At 36.9% G+C, this 21,034-nt stretch overlaps 1 protein-coding gene across 1 annotated transcript in view; it reads left to right on the forward strand.

The window, feature by feature from the left end:
* The first annotated feature begins 12,253 nt into the window (after nt 1–12,253).
* Nucleotides 12,254–21,034, forward strand: part of LOC134496336 (corticotropin-releasing factor receptor 1) — a 55,388-nt gene continuing 46,607 nt past the window's right edge. Inside the window, exons 1-2 of the mRNA XM_063302067.1 lie at nt 12,254–12,274; nt 14,893–14,977. Coding sequence (XP_063158137.1) covers nt 12,254–12,274; nt 14,893–14,977 — 106 coding nt within the window. The remainder of the gene's footprint in view (nt 12,275–14,892; nt 14,978–21,034) is intronic.

The following is a 21,034-nucleotide window of genomic DNA, read 5'->3' on the forward strand; positions in this document are numbered from 1 at the left end:
ACTGAACTGCTTCTAAAGGTGCCATGCTGCAATAGCTGCAGATCTGTGTGCCTTAGAGCAGAGAGCTCTCTACTTTATCTCTGAGGATTTTAACTGCAGTCATGACTTGCCTGTTACCATTGTAGGTGACAAATAAAAGAATGCTACTTGTCATACGTTGAACTTGCAGGGATACAGATCTCATTTGTTTAGCCCAGGGCACCAAGGCTTCCTAGATATTTGAATGACCTGTTTTGTTTGATGGTGATATTATCAATTTTCAAGGAGAATACCATAAATTTAGTTTCTTTGAAGTTGGTAAAGCTGTCTCATCTCTGCAATATGATGGAAGAGCTTGAAGAGATCATCCTGTATTCACTTGGAAAGTAGAAAGGATGGTGCAATCATCTACATAGAGAAGGACAAAACCCTGGTTCGTTGGCCAGTGTAGGTGGGTGATGTTCCTTTCTTGTTAGTAACTTTACCAAGGAGTTGAAATAGAAGATAAAGAAGTAAGCATGCATAGATAACCTCTTTTCAAATTGTTAAAGCTGCCATGTAGTTTGCAAGACTCATGTGGCTGCTTTGGAAACTGCTCGTGGTTGTCTTCACAAGTGATGAGGAATGGCTGTGCATGCACACACATATGAAGACAGGGCATGTCTTGCAAGTGATGTGGCTGCTTTAATAATTCAAAAACCAGTCTTTCTATGCTTTACCTGCTTCTTTACATGTTGTAAAGCACCTCGTTTGAAGATTTTGCACAGCTGTAGTTGATATTAATACTACCAATTTAGGACCAGCATTTTTCAAATAGGTGTCCTCCAGATGCATTAGAGGACAACATCCATCATCCCTTCCAGTATGTCCAATGTTAGTGGTGTCTGGGAATTATGAACATTGTAATACAACAGCGCTTCAGATTGGAGAATTCTTGTCATATTCCAAATGGAGGGATGGGACCAGGCAGCGTTCCTACAGCTTCTTGTGGGATATTCACAGGATGGTGCTCTGGTTATTAGCATCTCCTGACTTCCCTTGTCCCTTAAACACATTACGTCTAGCAACAGGACCTTCCTCCTCTTGACCAAATAGTTATAGATAGTTAACAAAATGGCACCAGTTAATTAAATCAGTGTTTCTCAACCTTGGCAACTTTAAGATGTGTGGACTTCAACTTCCAGAATTCCCCAGCCAGCATGAACTAAATTACCCGAAGAAGCATTGCTGTGCTGTGCTTTTTGTCTATCTGCCTTTGGAAAGTGGATTTATTTATTTATCACATTTTGCCACCGCCCATCTCCCCACAGAGGATTGAGGAACCTTTGACTCTTTCAGTGATGAACTAAAGATGAAAGAATAAAGATGAAAGAATAAAAATGAAAGGCATTTTTCTGTAAACATCCAATTTCTCTCCAACATACAGTACTTGGTGTTGATTATATTTTGTTTAAATGCAAGTCACCTTTACATTCTTTTGCTCATACCTAAGAAAGAAACTTTTCCAAACGGTTCCTAGTTTTAATAATTTATTAATAATTTATTAATTTTTCTAGCCTAGACCAATAGGCAGCAGCTGTTTCTGTTCTTTACTACCACAGTAGAGTCTATTTTGACAGATCATGGTATTTTTAAGTTTAAAAAATGAATGTCTTTGACACTGCTGCATGAAAATCACTTTGTAAAATAAAACAGCTTTCCTGTATGGAATATGTTGGGTTGAAAAAGATCCATTTCTAGTTTAGTCCCTTGACTCTGGGTTGCTTCTGATGATGGGGGCATTTAAGGAACAGCTTTTCACCAAATCACACTGCTGGTTTACCTAGCTGCCACAATCAATGCATTTCTCTGGGGTTGCATCCAAGAATTTACCCAGGACGGGAGGACTTAGCATCCCTCACCCACGTATCCCCTTTTTGTATGAATGAGACTGACGTGTGCTACACATGTTGCTGCTGCTGCTATGAAGTCTGATTTGCCCCTTGGGGGAGAGAGATTTCCAGAAGGGGAAAACAAAGGCTGGAATCCCTACTGGAATAGATAACAGCAGAAAAATAGACTCAGGGCCAGCATCAGGGGCCAGCATCTTGGGGTAACTGCCAAGGTTTATACCCCTAAATGTTGGAACTATTTGTTCAGCTGCCCTTTTGGAGCAGGCTGGCAGTGGCAAAAATGAGGAGGCAAAGCTTTGTCCTTAATTGGCTTTATTTTGTCCTTATGGCCTGTGCAAAAGGAGGCTTTCTGTTTTCAACGTTTGGGGCCCACAGTGGGCATCTTTTTGACAGGCCTCTGATACGGCTCACTGTTGGAGAGGCAGGAAGTACCGGTCCAAACTTGTGTCTCCCCTTTTCAGTTCTCTTTGATGCCGGTGGCGGGCAGCTTAGAAGAAACACTGACCACTTCTGTGATAGAAACAGAGAGAGGGAATGATTAACAGGACCAAACAAGAGATTTGTCTCCGCCTCATTTTTCCTGGTGGCATCTATGTGCTTGCAGCTTGCTTACAAGAAATCAGAGGTATTAATGGCATCCATCCTGCCATCAAAGATGTAACATCTTGCTTCTGAATGTAACTTTTCCATGGCTTTGGGTGAGCCATGCCCCTGGTTTCTGTTGGAAGGAAATTTCCATATTTTACTAATGAGGATTAGAGGGCATTATCTTTACCTTTTTGAGCCAGCATACTTGCAGAACAGCTGAGTCGTCTGCTGCATGTTTGTAAATTTAAAACAGTGAAGAGCAGGGGGAGTGGGTGGGTGGGAAGGGATCTAGCTCAGCTGCAGAACAGCTGCAGAGGAGAGGAGATGGAGAAGTCGGGTTTAACCTTTCCCCCCTTGTAAGCACAATCCAAATGGCTTCCTTGAAGCTGTGGGAAAGGGTGCAAGTAATAGCAGGGAAGGGGGAGCATTGTCTGATTTATCCTCAATATTTATAAATGACTGTTATAAAAACTCAAGGAGGTTCACAGCATAATGAAACAAAGCATAAGACAGATTCTGGACTCAGCCAATTAAGATTAAAATTCACATGAAAAGCAAAATTAAAGCAGCCCCAAAGCACAAAATAGTCTCCAGAAGCTTGCCTGAAAGCCAAAATCTTAGCAGTTTTCCTAAAGATGATCAGATCTCTGGGTGGGTGCTTTCTCCAGAGGGCTAAGGAATCCATGGAGAAACTCTTCTTCCAGGCCTTAATCACAATGATCATTGTGATCATGAACTAGGAAAAGAATGACAATCCAGCGCAAATGCGTTAACAAATATCTGGCTATGCCAAAAATGGTAAATACTGTACAGATTTAATCTGAGAGCTAGACAGGCAGGCAACTGGTATTTTCACCAATAGGCCATATATGTTATGTAAAATCTACTTTGGTTTTATGTCCATGGATATAGTATAGGAAGCAATCAGAATTAATAATTTCTGGACTCACTGGGCAAAAAAAGTAAGTCTCATTTTGCACATCGATGTAAATGCAGAAATGAATGTGGAAGAAAGCCATCACTGTAATTTTCATAATTTATGCAATGGTGTTACGGGACATGTGGGCACACTTGCCCCCGCCCCCCCATACCTCCATGGACATCCATAAACCCTAGGGGTATTGCACTCAGGATTTTAATTTAAATATAAGCAGAAATGTTGTTCTTCATAAATAATTAATAATTAATAATTAAAACATTCCAAATTTGGACAATTAAATTTAAAAATTCAAACACAAATAATCAGTTGGAAATTCCACCTTTGTATGTGACATTTCATCAAGCTAAAATGCTTTAAACATGTTGGCAGCATCAGAGCAATCTTGGAGTAGAACAATATAGAGATACTAGTAAGAATGAATGAATGAATGAATGAATAAATAAATAAATAAATAAATGATCTCTTACTTGTTTTGATGAAATAGGAAATCTTGCCAGATATCATATATTAAAATACCATTGCTTTTTTAATTTATATTTATTGAGAATTTTACATACAGTAAAAGTCAAATCTAAAGAAAAAAATAGAAATGAAAAAGAAGAAAAAGGTGCAAGAAAAGAAACTTGCTTTTCTAATGAGAGTGTATTTCTCACACACACAAACATACATGTATACAAACACACACATTCTCTCACAAAGAGACACAGTTGTTGCTTCCCTAGGCTGTAAACAGTAAAAAGGGCAATAGCAATACAGGTAGTCCTCGTATAACAACTGCCTCATTTAGTGACCATTTGCAGTTACAGCAGTGATGAAAAGGTGACTTTACAACCAATCCTCGCATTTACAACCTTTGCAGCTCTGTAACGCAAAGGAAAGCTGAAGTAAGCTCATAAGCACAGTTGCGGTTTCACTTAGTGACAGCTTTGCTTAACAATCAAGTTGCCAGTCCCAATTGTGGTTGCTAAACGAGGACTACCTGTAATTTCAAAATGAAGCTTGCAGGGTGGCTGGCAAATTCTGCTGATCAAGGTTTCAGTTCTAGGAACTTCCAGAGCTGCCGCAGGTTTTCCTGTGAAGAAACTAGATCTTGCTGCAGACCCTGAAGTCTCTGAGACAGCTGTGTCCCTTGTGGAATCCCTGTGTCTCTCTGCCTGAGTCTTTTAAAAGTGGAAGAAGGACCTTTCTTTGCATGCAGCTTCCAGAGGTTGTAGATCCTCAAAGTACAACTTGAGCAGCATGTGCCTAATTACTGCACAAAGAGTGAAATCCACCGTCAGTGCCTTGATTGTGGAGGCAACATGTGACAAACCAGAGCAGCAAGAACTCGAGCTTGCTCTCTCCCGCGTTTGGTCAGATACCGCAGTGAGGCTCCAAAGCAGTGCAATGCGACAACAGCAGTCCTCTGAACTAGGGCAGTCAGTCTGCAGCAGCTTCCCAGGCCCTGAGACTCCAAGGCGGTGACATTAGAGGATAGTCTGCTTTTAAAAAAAGGACTGGTGCAACAATAGGGGGAGTTGTAAATGCCAGGGTGAAAGCACAGTAGGATGGGGAAAGGGTGTCAAGAGAGAGAAGAAAAAATAGAAGGAGGTTTTAAAAAACCCTTTATGCTGTAATTTGGTCCCACAAGATATGAGAAATACTCATTTTAGAGTTGTGTTAGAAAAACCACAACTTTAGCAGTGAAGCCAAATTCCACCTCCTGCTCCCTTCTGTTTATGGTAAGTCTTCAGCAGCTGGCAATCTGTACAGGGAGATCTCAGTTTTGGCTTTCAGGCATAATAAACATCAAAAGGCGTGTGCTTCATCTTATGAGACAATGTGGCACAATGGCTAAAGACACCTTCTCCAGTCTGGTGCAAGACCACCCAATGGAAGGATGGTATTTCGTCAGCCTGGCTGGATATTATGAGTTGAAATCCAAGATTTCTGGAAGGGACCCAGATGGCACAGGGTGTTAAAGGTGAACTGAAAAGTCTTGAGATAGAAATATCTGGCTGGCTTAAGACCAGTCATTCTTTCTTGTTGTAACCTACCTTACAAGGGTGATATGAGGATAAAATGGAATATTGTCCTAAGTATGCAATTGCCTCTTCTTAGCAAAGGATGAGATACAAGTGTATTAAGTACATCCACTATATATCTGTTGGGTGTGTTGCTGAAGCTCTCCTTTTTGCAACCTGCTTAAAAGTCTATAAAAGCAAGATCAGAGCAGCTAGTCCTTGGCTTATGATGGTAATTGCGACTGGAATTGCCATCACTAAGCGAAGTGGTCGTAAAGCGTGACGTGATGTGACTGTGCTGCGTAGTTACAGCGGTTCTGGTGGTCCTGGTTGCCATCAATAAGCGAGGACTGCATGGGTCATTAAGTGAGGACCTCACATGACCAAGACTTCCAACTTCCTACCAGCTTCCCCATTGACTTTGCTTATGGGAAGCCAGCAGGGAACGTCGGAAACTGCAATCACATACCTGTGGCTCGCTGCAAAGTCGTAATCACGAGCCAGGTGCCAACCATCTGAATTGCAGTCACATGACCATGGGGACACTGCAATGCTCAGAACTCCAAGGACCGGTCGTAAGTCCCCCTCATTTGGTGCTGTCGCAAGTTCAAACGGTTGCTGAGTGAACGGATGTAAGCCAAGAACTACCTGTATATGACTGATGTGTTGGAGAAAGTGCACTTGATAGCTTTAAGCAATCACTTTTAACAGCATGAGGATTCATTGCAACAGCACAGGGCAAGGATTCCCACAGGTTCAATATGTATTATGCAAATCATTATTTAATGTTAATTGCCTCCACCATGTTTCTTATTTTAATCCCCAAGTGTTTACATATAAAGTGCAAATAATATTACCTCTGTGTATTTCACGGATCTCAATCATTCATTTACAACATCATGAGTTGTTTTATATCGAACCTTTGTAAAAAATACTGTCAGACTAAAAATTGCAACTACTTAATCATGCTCTTCAACTGCCTCATTTTTGGTAATTAAAAAAATATGTAATATGACTACAGTAGCTTTTATATATTTTATACAACATTTAATAAAATATTTCTGTGAGAGTAAATAATGTCAACTTTACACAATGCACAGAGTACTATAGCAATTATGGTGTCCAATACATTCATAATGGTATAAATGGCAGGACTATTAATTAGAGTTCCAAATTCATGCTTTTCTAATATGATCCATTTAATCAATTTACATAACGAATGGTTTTAAAATATTATAGCTGCTATTAACACAAGAAAATTAATTCTCTTTTGCAATGTATCCAACCTTTAACCATAAACTTCCTGAGTTCAGTTTTATTTCCTAGTATCTAAATAATGCTTAGAATCATCCAACACAGATTACAGCCCTACATGGAAAGGGAGAAGCTAGCTGTTCAAGCTGGTCTCTGAAAAGGCTGAGGAACACCAGACATTATTTCTGATGCACGCTGGATAATTGCAAAAGCCAAAGAGTGCCAAAAAGGAGTCAATATGTACTTCATTGATTATGTCAACCATGTCAAACTGTGGAATATGCTTAGGAAAACGGGCATCACAGAAGCCCTCATTATTCTCATGAGAACCTATATGCACTTCAGGATGGAACATAGGAAGACAGACCGGCTCCTGGTTGGCAAGGAGTGAGACAAAGCCATGTACTCTCCCCTTATTTATTCAACCTATTTGCTGAATATTGGGAAGCTGGACTGGAAGAAGATGAGTGTAGTTTTAAAACTGGAGGAAGAAATATCAGTAACCTGTGCTATACTGATGACACTTACCTGATAGCTGAAAATAGATATGATTTGCAAGCTTTCGTGATGAAAATCAAGGAGCATGGTAGGAGAAAAAAAAGGGACTAAGACCAAACTAACGACCAGGCTTAGAATTGACAATGAAGATATTGAAGTGATGGACAATTTCTGCCTTTTAGAGCTGACTGTCACCATAAAGGAACTAGCAGTCAAGAAATACATTGGAAACTAGCACTTGGCAGAGTAGCAACGAAGGCCTTGGAAAAGAGATGCATTGTGTGTCTACTGACAAAGATGAGAGCTGTACAGGCACTGGTTTTCTCTGTGACATTGTATGGAAGCAAAAATTAGACCTTGAAGAAGCAGGAAAGAAAGAAAGCCTATAAATGCTTTTGAACTTTGGTGTTGGAGAAGACTGCTGAAAATACCATGGTCACTCAGGAAAACATACAAATGGATCATAGAACAAATCAATTCAGAGTTCTCACCTGAAGGACAAATGACCAGCTCAAATTATTTTTGGGCACATTTTGACAAGTCAATAATGCTGTGAAAGGTGAGAGGAGGTTATGATATTGAAAGACATACCACTGAGAATATTAAAAAAAAGAAGAGACTATTTCTTTCTCACTGAAGTCCTTAAACGAAATAAAATCCCCTTTAGGTGGGAAGTATTGGAAGGAGTGAATGTCACATTCCAGCAACAAAGATATAAGCTGAATAATATTTTTAAGGCTCAGGAATTTCTCAGAAAATATAAGAAAGATTTAGAACCAGAAGCAAATAGAAGGGAAAGGCCAGAAAGTAAAGAAAGTAAAGTGAAACGTTTAAATACAGAGGAACAAAGTGCAGAGGAACTAGCTTCAAGTTCTAAAGAATTTGCAATACTCCTTTCCAATGAGTGAATTAAAATGCCTTTCCTGGAATATAAATGGAGCCAATACCTCAGCTAAAAGGAAAAAAGTCTTTCACTATTTATACAGATTAAAACAAGATATAATATGTCTTCAAGAAACTCATATTGCAAAAAAAGATAGTAAATATCTGGTAAATAACAAATTAGGAAATGAATTTATAGCAGCAAATGAAAAAAAAATAAATGGAATTGCAATATATGTAAAGCTCCATCTAAATCCTAAATTAATAAGTGTTGATAAAAATGGGAGATATTTAATAATAGAATTAGAACTACAAAACTCTGAAGCAATATTGGTTGGAGTATATGCCCCTAATGATAATCAGAATAAATTCGATCAAAATTTATTAAATGAACTTTCGGAATTATCTTATAACAATTGGATTATGATGGGAGATTGGAACGGAGTTACCTTACCAATTATTGAAATCTGAACAACAAATAAAAAAACATCAAGGAAAATTGCCCCAATCTTTTTTTGATATGTCAGAAAATTTGGCTATTGTAGATGCCTGGAGATATAAAAACGGTACGGCGAGAGATTATACATTTTATTCAGACAGATTCAAATCGTTCTCCAGGATCGATATGATATGGGTATCTAAAAATTTGGCAAATAAAATTTTAAATGTATCAATTCTCCCCCGATCCTTCTCAGACCATAATCCAGTTCAATTGGCTATAAAACTCCACCCAAAAAGTTATAGGTGGACATTAAATGAAACTTTGTTGAGAAATAAAGAACTTGTAGAAGATTGCCAAAAGAAATTAAAAGAATTCTTTGAATGGAATTTAAATAATGAAGTGAGTATTGGGACAGTATGGGATGCTAGCAAGGCATATATGAGAGGATATTTTATGTATTTAAATAGTTGCTTAAAGAGGAAACCACACAAAAAATTCAAACAGTTCTTGATCAAATTAAGATAAAAGAAAAAAATCTTCAGATAAGACCATCAGATGAAGGTATAAACCATCAAGCAAAAATTTTACAGCAGCAATTAAAAATACTTACAACAGATGAAATTGAAAGAAAATTGAGATATATTAAACAAAGAAATTTTGAATATGCTAATAAAGCTGGAAAATGGCTAGCATACAAATTAAGAAAAGAAAAGGAAAAAAATTATTACTAAAATTTGAGAAAATGGGAAAGAATTTGTTGACAATGAAACAATTAAAAAGGCATTTCATAATTTCTTTACAAATCTATATAAGAAACAAGAAATTTCAACTGATAAAATTGAGAACTATTTATTAAAACAAAATTTAAAGAAATTAACTAAAGACCAAAAAGCATTAATTAATAATCCCATCACAACCCAGGAAATTATAGAGGCAATTAGAAAATTGAAAACAGGCAAAGTTCCAGGTCCAGACGGATTTTCAGCAGGTTATTATAAATATTTTCAAGATCAAATTTTGTTACCACTTAAAGATTTAATGAATGTGATTCTGTCAGGAAATCCAATACCAAAATCTTGGTCAGAGGCAAATATCATACTAATCCCAAAAGAAAAACAAGACCCATCACTATGCAAAAATTATAGACCTATTTTGTTATTAAACAATGACTATAAAATATTTACTTTAATTTTAACTGAAAGACTAAAAACAATACTTCAAGAAATAATTAATTATGATCAAAATGGTTTTTTACCCCAAAGGTACATAAAAAACAATATAAGGACAGTTTTAAATATAATAGAGTATGCTCAATTTCATAATGAAAAACAGGTTATGTTGTTATTTTTAGATGCTGAAAAAGCTTTTGACAACCTAAATTGGAATTTTATGCTTAAGACTTTAGAATTGATGGATTTTGGCAATATATTTATAAAAGCAATAAAATCAATTTATACATTTCAAAAAGCCAGAATTGTGATCAATGAAGAGATAACACAAAAACGTCAAATAGAAAAAGGAACAAGGCAAGGCTGTCCGCTATCTCCTTTATTATTTATATTGGTATTGGAGGTTCTAACAGAAGCTATCAGAAAGGATCATCAAATTGAAGGGATAAAGATTAAACAAGAAACATAAATTAGCCTTTGCGGATGATTTAGTTATCACTTTACAAAACCCGTTAATATCAATTGATTACTTATTAAAGACACTACAAGAATATGGAGAATTAGCTGGTTTTAAAATAAATAATAAAAAAACGAAGATGATAAATTTAAATATGCCACAAAATAATCAGAATGTATTAGAAATTAAATCAGGATTTAATAGTGTTAAAAAAGGTAGATATCTAGGGATAGAGATTTCAGCCAATACTACTGATTTATTCCAAAATAATTATGTTAAAATATGGAAGGAAATTAAACAAGATTTATTGAGGTGGGAAAAATTAAATTTATCACTTATGAGACGAATCTCTGCAATTAAGATGAATATTCTGCTGAAGATGCTATTTTTATTTCAAACTATTCCAATATTTATAACTGATAAAAATTTTAAATTATGGCAAAAAGATCTTCTAAAATTTATTTGGCAGGGGAAAAGACCAAGAATTAAATTTAAATTACTACAAGAAGATAAGGAAAGAGGAGGCTTGGGTCTTCCTGATTTCAGGCTATATTATGAGGCATGTGGTCTATTATGGTTAAAAGAATGGATCACCCTACAAGATCATAAATTACTAAATTTAGAAGGGCATGATTTAAAATTTGGATGGCATGGCTTTTTATGGTATAACAAATTGCAAGTAAATAAAACATTTAACAATCATTGTATTAGACTGTCTATTCTTAAAATTTGGGAAAAATATAAATCTATTTTAACATCGACAATACCACTATGGATTTCCCCACAAGAAGCTTTTGTAAGGCAAGAAACAATAGGTAACCATAAGTGGCTAAAATATTCGGATTTAATAAAATTTGAAGGGACCAAATTTACAATGAAAACAAGAAAAGAACTGGAAAATGAAGGATATTCATGTCAATGGTTTACATATATTCAATTAAAAGAACAATTTAAAATAGATGCCAAAAGTTACAAATATACAAAAAAACTATCTTGGTGGGATGAACAAATCTATGCTGATAATGACCACATGATCTTTAAAATATATAAAATGTTATTACAAATGAGAATACTAAATGTACAAATTAAGCAATGTATGAACAAATGGGAGAAAAATTTTGGATATAATATTGAATACGATGTTTGGGAAAGAATGTGGACTAAGGGATTAAAATTTACATTAAATTATAACTTAAAAGAAAATTTTTATAAAATGATGTACATGTGGTATACTACCCCTGAAAAATTATCAAAAATGTTTCAAAATATGTCAAATGTTTGTTGGAAATGTAAAAAAGAAATTGGAACTTTATACCATATGTGGTGGACCTGTAAAAAAGCGAAAAAATTTTGGTCATCTATACATGATTATAATTTGTAAAATGTTGGCAGTTAACATTGATAAATTACCGGAACTCTACTTATTGGGCTTTATGAACAAAGATTTGGAAAAAAAACTATGGAAAACTTCTACTGTATTTGATTACTTCAGCCCGAATTATCTACGCTGCAAAGTGGAAAGAAGAATTAATCCCATCTGTGGAAGAATAGATATTTAAATCCCTAAACTTGGCACAAATGGCAAAACTAACGGACCAATTAAACGATAAAAATATGGAAGATTTTCAAAAGGACTGGACACCCTTTTTTAAATATGTGGAATGGACTCAAAAAGTTAATATGAATATATAGTATGTAAATAGCAAACTACTTTAATTGTTTAATCTCTTATTAGAATTAATGAAGGCAATTTAGAGAATTAAGGAGGAAAAAAAACAACATACTAGGATACTAAGCAGTACCATCTAGAAAGTTGGAAACCCTAATCTTTCTATTTATTTATTTATTTTTCATTTTATCCCCCCTTTATTTTTGTTTATTTGTTTATTTATTTGTTTATTTATTTCATTTTTTTCTTTTCTTTTTTTCCTCTCTCTTCTTCTTTTTTTCTTTTTCTTCTCTCTTCTTCTTTTTGTACTGTAAGATATTGTTTGTATGTAATTTTATGTTTATTTAAATAAATTAATAAAGTTAACAGATAATAAAACAAACAAATAATAATAATGCTGTGAAAGGTGGAAGGAAAGAAAAAAAGAGAACAAGCAGCAGTAAGGTGAATGGACTCAATTACAGCAGTTATGGATGCACCATGGAAGACCTGAAGGACCAGGTTGGGGACAGATCATTCTGGAAAAGGTCTGTTGATGTGGTCACTTAGAGCTGACACTGACTTGATGGCACATAATCATCATTTTTATTAGGAAAAAAATCCTTCCTTTTATTTCTTTTGTAGATGTTTGATTAATTTTACCTTTTTTGCTTGCTTCCTATAGAGGATTCCATAAATTCCTCCCTTGAATGGTTACTAATTTTTGCAGCTCAAGCTAAATTCTGAACACATTCCTGGTTTTTACCTACTGCCATCTCTACTAGATAACATAATTAATCAGAATGGCTGAACACAGTGGAGTCTCATAACATATCACAAGTACTGTATAGTTTTTTGTGTTATCTTTTCCCCAAATTACTGCACAGGGTTTGCTGGAGTGGCACTGAGGAGACCCCAGTCCAAGTCTAACCACAGTTCACTAGATAATTTTGGGCCAGTCCTGATTTTTCAACCAATCCTACCTCATAGAGTTGTTGTAAAGGAAAAATTAGAGGAGAGAATGTATGCATAATACCTTGAGCTCCTTGAGGAAGGGTAGGATATAAATCTAAAAAATAAAAGATTAAATAAATTGCTTTCCCATCCTTTAATACCAACAATTATGTATCCCTTGCTTCTAAATCTTAAACATGCATGAGTAAAATATTGTTTACATATAATGTTAGCCTAATTTTCTCTAATATTTTAACCATAATGTTTGTGGACACATGCAGCTATTTTCAGTCATTTCCCCCTCTGAAATCTTGGTATTTAATACGTCATTATAAATTCTTCTTTATTGCAATTCTCACAATTAATTCTCTATAATAACTTAGCATTTTTCTCAAAGTCCCTAATGTTTTTCCTACCTATAAAATTACAGTTAAAAGTATTGAAACCATTGTAGTAATTGCTAACTCATTTTAATGTTTACTCTGTATAAAATCTATTTAAGCTTTATACCTTTAAACAAAGCTTTATGATGATATATCAGTTCCTCTGTTATTCCACTAATTCCAAATTCCAAATTAAAAATGAAAGATGAAAACAAAACATTTAATATACTTTTTTACTCTGTCCTATCTTTCCAACACAGACTGGTTTTTGAATAGAATTTAACTAACTGAACTCCCATTTAATGCCCAAAGTACATACTTCAAATTTGTTCAGTTTTACCTTCATGACTTCACATTATTAATTTTAGGATAATTACTAAAGCAACTCAAATTTTGGCCACATAATGACCAAAGAAAATGGATAAAACAATTTTAACAGTGGGATAAAATCCTTGCATTTTCTGAACACTTAAATATGTTCTCAGCTTTTAAATATTTGACACATGTGCTTTTCACCACTGTGGCAGGCCTACTCCACCTCATCTGGACTTGCTATGTTCAAACTTAGGATCTATTGAAAGCATTGGCTGTACCTGTGAGCTATGGTTATTCCTATCCACTGATGGGATCCTGTCCCATCAGCATCCTTTCAGCATCTTGTTCTCAGCCATATTCACAGTTATACTGTAGTAGCTGAAGGGGAAGCATGGAAAAGGTGATTGGATTACAAAATCCAACATGAGCCAGAATGAGTCTTGAGTCAGCAAAGGGTATGTCAGTAGGATGAAGTCTTGACCACTCACCCAGTTGAATCGATTCATAGGTTTCTTGGGGCATATGGTCACTGGAGAAAACAGGATGCTACACACAGTAATTTTCTAGTATAATCCAATACTAGAAAATATACCACTATTTTTCTAGTATAATCCAATATGGCTATTCTTGAGTTCTTAAACTCAATGTTGATAATGAGGATGATAATGATGATAGGAAAAATAGAAACATGACAATTATACAAACAAGTTCCCATTTAAAAAAAAACACAAATGTTCTTTCTCCCTTTTTCTTTTGAAGAATTCTTAGGCAGGGAAAATCAGTGCTGTAATTTAGTAATCCCATGCAAGTCTACTCAGAAGCAAATTTCACTAAATTCAATTAGGCTTATGGCCAAGTAAGTTTATATAGGATTGTAACCTAAATAGGATAGAGAATTCACTGTCCCTCAACCTAAGATACAGCCCTCTCTGCATGGTATTACATTTTTGTACTTGATGGGCTAATATTTGACAGCAGCTGATATATGTCATGTAAATATATTCTTAGTACTTGACAGTATTTGATGAATGACAAGCTCTCGAATGTCTGCCAAAGCAATCAAGATATGCCAAGAAACCTAAAACATTCTTACTGGTTTTTTTGCAAAATGTCACCTTCAAAAATTTAAAAGTAAACCTGGCATTGTTCCCTTTCATATTTACAATACTGAGCACCTCAGTTCCACAAGTGTGGAGGATTTGTCACTATTAGCTTCTGTTGTATCCAATTCTGCTTCCATATATTAGACCCACTGTTTCTAAGCATCACTTTACTTTTATGGATGAGTTCTCCTTGCCTGACACTTGTGTTAAGCTTCCCTAGCTTGGTGTCCTTCAGATCTGTTGCAAGAACAGCTCCCTGAATTCCCAGCCAATTACAAATTTGGAGCCCCACGAGATTGCAAAGGTTGATCTGAACGATCCATTGAGAGTTGTCCATTTACTCCCCTGCAACATCTCATGCCATCTGCTTTTCTTTCTCACCCAGGTTATTCTCTTCTGGTTCAACCTAGCTGCTGCCTCTATTGGCGATGAACACTGTGGGAATCTTTCTTCTGCCAACAATATCACTGGTAAGTAAGTTCCAATGATTTGACTCTCCCTCTATCAGACCAGCACATTGTCCCACTTGATGGACAATCATTTCCTGGGGACAATATAAGTGATCACCAAGGACTGGCTGATTTCTGGAATCTGAAACTAGGGGCTATGCAAGGATGTGAAGTCCGCACCTTTTTGTAATGCAGCCCAATAGGCCTCTGAAAGGCTAAGCATGCAGCCTTGGTATCTGGAACTATGCCCATTAGCCTTGTTTCAGTAGATGTCAATTTTTCATGCTTTTATCCATTTTTTTAAAATTGCAAAGATATATTTTATATCACATTGTGTAATGTGAGTTCCCACAAGCCATCTTGTCACACTTGCAGATTACAATCAGAAATCAAAGTTGGCATCCCCCATAAGTGTCAGACTAAAACTCCCATAATCCTCAGCCATAATGCCCATTAGCACCAGTCTGAGCAAGCCTGATTTAAACAACTATTCAGCGTACACAGATATCTCAGGGGCCCATCAGGCAGAGGCCATAACCCAGAGTTTTTCAACCTTAGCCTTTTTCAGATGTGTGGACTTCAACACCCAGAATTCCCCAGCCAGCCTTAACCTGTCAAGGCCTCTAATGGGCCTGTCTGCAACTCTCAACATTTGGGAGGTGAGCAAAGATAATAAATTAAGGATTGTGGAAGTTGGTCAGGGACACACTCTTTCTGGTGAAAGAGCCATTCGTTCAAGCAGGTGTAAAGGAGAAGCTAACTTGTCTACGCAGTGGGAACTGAAGAGTCCCATTTAATGTTTTGCACTGAAAAATGTCTGTGATGGAAGAAGCTGGGGAAGAACTGTGGATGACCATTCCTCTGTCTATTGTCTGTTGAGATTTGAGCGCTAAATTCATGTTCTGCTTTGGAATTGACAATTTACACTGCAGCCGAACCAGAAATAAGTTTTGTTATTTTTGGTGCCGCCTGTCCCTGTTAAGAGTGTACAGGAGCGGTGTCCTGATTAATGTCACCCGGCTTCCTCCAGCTTGCTGGCAAAATTCCTAACAGAGGCCTGCAGCCGGTTTGCTCCTATAATAAAAGCAAGTGCGGGCATAAGGAATCTGGTGACTGCGCTGTTGTTAAAGAGATAGGACCAATTATTCACTGTGCCTGAATACAACACATTGAGGATCCAGTTCCAAGTGCCAGTGTTCCTTCATTTTGCCTGCCAAAAATTCTTGCTGCTGTCAGCCATCAGCACTGCCTCCCTCCCCTGGCCTCCCCATGTATCTGCAATTGCCACCTGAATCTGGGCTATCTGTGCCCTTCTCACATGCCGTTGCTTTCTCTTGTTTGTATTACATTGGTCAAAACATCGCTGAGGTCCAAGTCTCTTCTGTCTGCCACAGGCTTCTTTGGATATTCATAGGAAATTCCCCTTCTTCTGCAGGACTTGATACGTGTGAGTGTAATTTGAATGAGGTAGGGGAGGAGGTAGTTTGGGGATACGTGGCAGCCACACGCCTGGTCAAGGCGAGTTTTGGCCATCAAGACAGACATGTAGCGTGAAGTACAGCAAAAGTGCTGCAGAAGCACTGCGGAACTAAAAGGGTTTAACCAGCCTCACTGCTGAACGTACGCTTGATAGCTTTGGGCAATGCTATTTAAACTCTCCTTTTTACCAAGCTTTATGCATAGTGCATAAATGGCACCCGTTAATTTATATTAATTCATTTGTAAGTTAATTTCCTGCCTAATTAACAAGCACTCTTCACCACTCTTACTCCTTGGTGTGAATTATCTTTGCTAATCCATTAAATCACGCTGAGCAATTTTGTGAGTGTGTGAGCACGCAGTAATTCTGATTTAGGTCATTGTAAGAGGGATGGGGAACTTGAGGGGAGCTGCTGGAGTTCGGTCAGACAAGAAGTGGGAGGAGGGGCTGTCACTCAACCTTGTCACCCCAGTATCTTATATTTTGTGCCAAATCAAACTGAGTTTTATATTTCGCCCTGAAGATTGGGTTCTTTGTTGGTGAATTTGCTGCTAGAATCAGACTAGTTATTTGTTGAACAGTAGATACACATGAGGCTGCACAGAAAACTTGCAGAGCTGCCCTATAGAGTTTTGCAGACCATGAAAAAGCTTGATCTATTTAGCATTTGTCTATATATTTTTAGACCTTGTAAACATTTGTGTATTGTATTTTGTATGTGTATTGCACATATTTATAAAATGTATAAAATATTTTACATATAAAGTACATCATTATTACTTTATTGTTTAATGTATTGTTACATATTAAATAGTTTATAAGCATATTTTATATTGGCATTTTGGAAAGTTTATTTTGTGGTGGCCGTAATCAATTTTAACTAACTAACTAACTAACTAACTAACTAACTGTGCCACCTCATTCCTGATCATAGACTTTTCTTATAAACCCCAGGCACTCATTCAAAGTGGCACTGAGTCATTAAACTGGCAGCTGCTTATTGGAGCATTGGAAAAGAAGGCCCAAGATAATAGTACAATCTACAACAGGGTGCCAGAAGTTACTTAAACAAATCACCTGTTGACCTAGACTTGAGTATGTCTGTGAGTAAGAAAGAAGAAGAAAGATCAGTTTTTGTACAATTTAATAGTTCTGCAATTGCAAGAATCAGTCTGGTGTAGTGTTTAAGGCAGGGTTTCTCAAACAGGTTCCGTGGCACCCTAGGGTTCCACGAGAGGTCACTAGGGGTTCCCTGGGAGATCACAGTTTATTTAAAAATTATTTCAAATATGGATAACTTCTCATTAAAGAGGTAAGTTTCATTCTTTATGTTTATTTCAAGAACACTGTTAATGCATATATACAGCCTACACATGAAACAAATATAATAATTTTGTAACTTCTGGCCTATATTTGAGCCTGAAACATTTTTAGATTTCTCAGAAGCTTGCTCAGTGTCATGTCAGGTGGGGACATTAAAAAAGAAAACCTTTTGAATGTCTTCTTTTCCAAGCTCACAGAACAAGCAGGCTGATATGTTGCCATGGAAGCTGGAAAATATTATGACTTTCCCCAGGCTTCCATGTTGCACCCTTAAAATGTTGGTGTTGCCTCTCTGACACCTCCCTCTCCTAGCTGGGCATTTGGGGATCTTTAAAAAGCTCCATGTTCATTTTATTACATTTGATGGCCTCATGTCAAAGATGTCAAGAGTTACATCTCATTATAACAGACCAGTTGACATGCCAGGCCTCAGACCAGCAAACCCACTGGATTTCAACAGTACCTCTCCAGCCTGCCTTTAACCCCAACCTGCAATATGGGTTGTTTTGCTTAAGTATTGTGTTATTTAAGTATTGTTTAAGTATCTTGTTTAAGTATTTCTTCTGTATATGACTGACTTCCTTCCTCAACTCAGGTGACTCTTTTCAATAGCCTCTGCCTTCTAAGATGTCCTGTGCCAAACATCTGTTTGACAAGTGGGCATGCCAACATCCATCCTCACTATAGCATGCAGCCAAGTCACGCTGCACATATACAAATCTTTAGACTGGAATGAATGGATACTAAAAATTATTTTTGCAAGAGTGCTTAACACTTAGTTCCACTTCTTTATCTGGTAACAGATGAAGCTCCTCTTAGCATGTAGTTGAAAGGCGTGATTTTTTTCTTTTGAGAAAAATTAGCTCCCTTCCCCAGCATCTGCTAAAGTTCTGAGACTAATAGCTGTACACTCAGTCTTTGGAGGAAGATTTTATTCTCTGTATGTGATTTGGTTCTCAAGAGAGCAGGGAACCCATGTATTTCTGGGGATTTGATGGCAAAGGGCCCCGTGGACCAACAGCATCAGTGTGTCCCTTTCAAGATCACAGCTGGGCTTACCTTTGCCAGCATGGCCTATTGTCTACCGCAAGGCTGCTCAGTTTCTCCCTCAATGTCATTCTTGAATTTGGAAGCAGTTCAGTCTAGGAGCCATGCAGGCTCAGAGGCAGTTAGGTTGCTAAGGGCAGACCCATCTGAGAGGCAGGGTTGCTGACAAAAGGAGAAGCAAGCCATTCACCCACAGTTCATTGGTGACTTAAGGCCAGTTACTCTCCTCACCCATCGATTTGGGGATGAAATAAAGGGAGCCCCCTATGTAAGTCACCCTGAGTTCTCTGAAAAAGGTGACTATAGATGCATATTGCTATAATATGTGCTGGAGCATAAAAAATCATCAGAATAATGTAGGTAGATACCCTTGCTGAGCTTCCCCAGGTAATCAGATAACCTGTCCATCACCTGGAATCAGAATAAAGAGAGAAGGGCCCTTGTTCACCTAAGTAGAACAAATCTAATACAATGAAATCATGGAATTAAGAAGCCATTGAGTCCATCCTCCTGCTCAGCGAAGGAATCCAAATTAAAATGTCTCAGACTGATGGCTATATAGTCTTTCCCTGACATCATCCAATGAATAGAGTTTACCGTCTCTCTGATAATTGTTTTATTGTCAAACTCCTCTTAGTGTGAGGAAGTTTTTACCTACCATTCAATCAGAATCCGCCTTCCTGTAACTTACATTCTTTCATCCACGTCCTAAAGTACGGAATGAGAAAGGACAGGTCTTTATATTCTTCTGCATGGCATCTTTTGGATATTTAAAGAGTGCTTTCATATCCCCTGGCAGTCTTTTCTCAAAACTAAACTTACTCAGTATCCCTTCAGTCTTTCTTCATAGTCTCTGATCACCTTTGCTGACCTTTTCTGAACCTGTTCCAATTTCTCAGAAATCTTTGTAATGTGTGGTACTAAGAACTGGATATAATACTTATGTTTGATGTCTGATCAAAGGAGAATAGAATGGAATGATTACTTCCCATGATTTGGAATGCATGCATAGCTTTCTTTACAGCTGCATCGCATTTTATTTATTTCTTATATTTATTTGTATTTACAGTATTTAAAAGATTTGTATGGCCACCCATCTAAAAACACAACTCTGGGTGGCTCACAACAACAATAAAACCCAGAACTTGAAAAACTAGAAAATGTAAAAACACAACAAAACCCAGCACCTCAGTCATCCCCTTGGGATGCCCCACAACTAACTTCAGACATCCTTACTCTTCCCCAGCACCATTGCCCCATAGCTTTCTCATTTAATTTGCAATCAATTACAGTCCAATGTCAGTTTTACAAATAATTTCTCCAGCCTATCAAGATTGTCCTAAATTTTATCTTTTAGGGTATGAGCCAGCTCATCCAATTTTATGTCATCTGCAAATTTGATCAGCAGTCCCTCCATGACTTCATCCAAATCATTAATGAAAATAGGAAAAAATAGAGGACATAGAACTACTAATCCACTTAATACCTCTCTCCAGCTGGATGAGGAATCATTGATGAATAATCCTTGAGTGTGGTTCTTGAGCCAGTTATATACCCATCCAGTTTACATTTCATTAGCTTGCTAATAAACTTGGCATGAGGTACTTGGTTAAATGCTTCATTGGTCAAAGTATACTACAGTGTGTTTATAACATTCCCAGACTCATATCAGCAAAGATAAAAAATGAGATAAAATTAATCTGGTCAGTTTTAATCCTGACATATCCATGCTGACTTGTAATTACTGTTTTGAAATGCTTACAGATCGATCTTTATGATCTGCCTTAGAATTTTCCAGGTACTGATATCAAAGTGATTGATAGTTTGCTAGATCTTCCTTTTCCCCTTTTTGAAGGTAGGAACAACATTTGCTCCCCTCCAAACATCTGGGATCCAGTTCTCCATGGTTTTTCAAAAATAATGCATTAGGATTCAGCCAGGCCATTGCTAGCTGCTGTTGTTAGGAATCAATTCATCTGGTCCTGAAGTTTTAAATTCATTCAAAGTAAAGAGGTATTCTCTGATGATATTTCTATTAATTTCAAGCTTCAGTTTTGCCCCTTTATCCTGCCCTTCACAATTTTCTAGTAGAAAACATAGTTCTCTGCTGGAAAAAACAACCTAAATAGGAATTGTCATTCTGCCTTTTCTCTGTTACCTGTTAGCATTTTGCTTTGATTTTTACTGAGCAACTTCTATACTAACTCTTTCCTTTTCATTTTCTTTTG

Source organism: Candoia aspera, chromosome 4 (genome assembly GCF_035149785.1).
Source record: "Candoia aspera isolate rCanAsp1 chromosome 4, rCanAsp1.hap2, whole genome shotgun sequence".
In the NCBI taxonomy this organism is placed as follows: Eukaryota; Metazoa; Chordata; class Lepidosauria; order Squamata; family Boidae; genus Candoia; species Candoia aspera.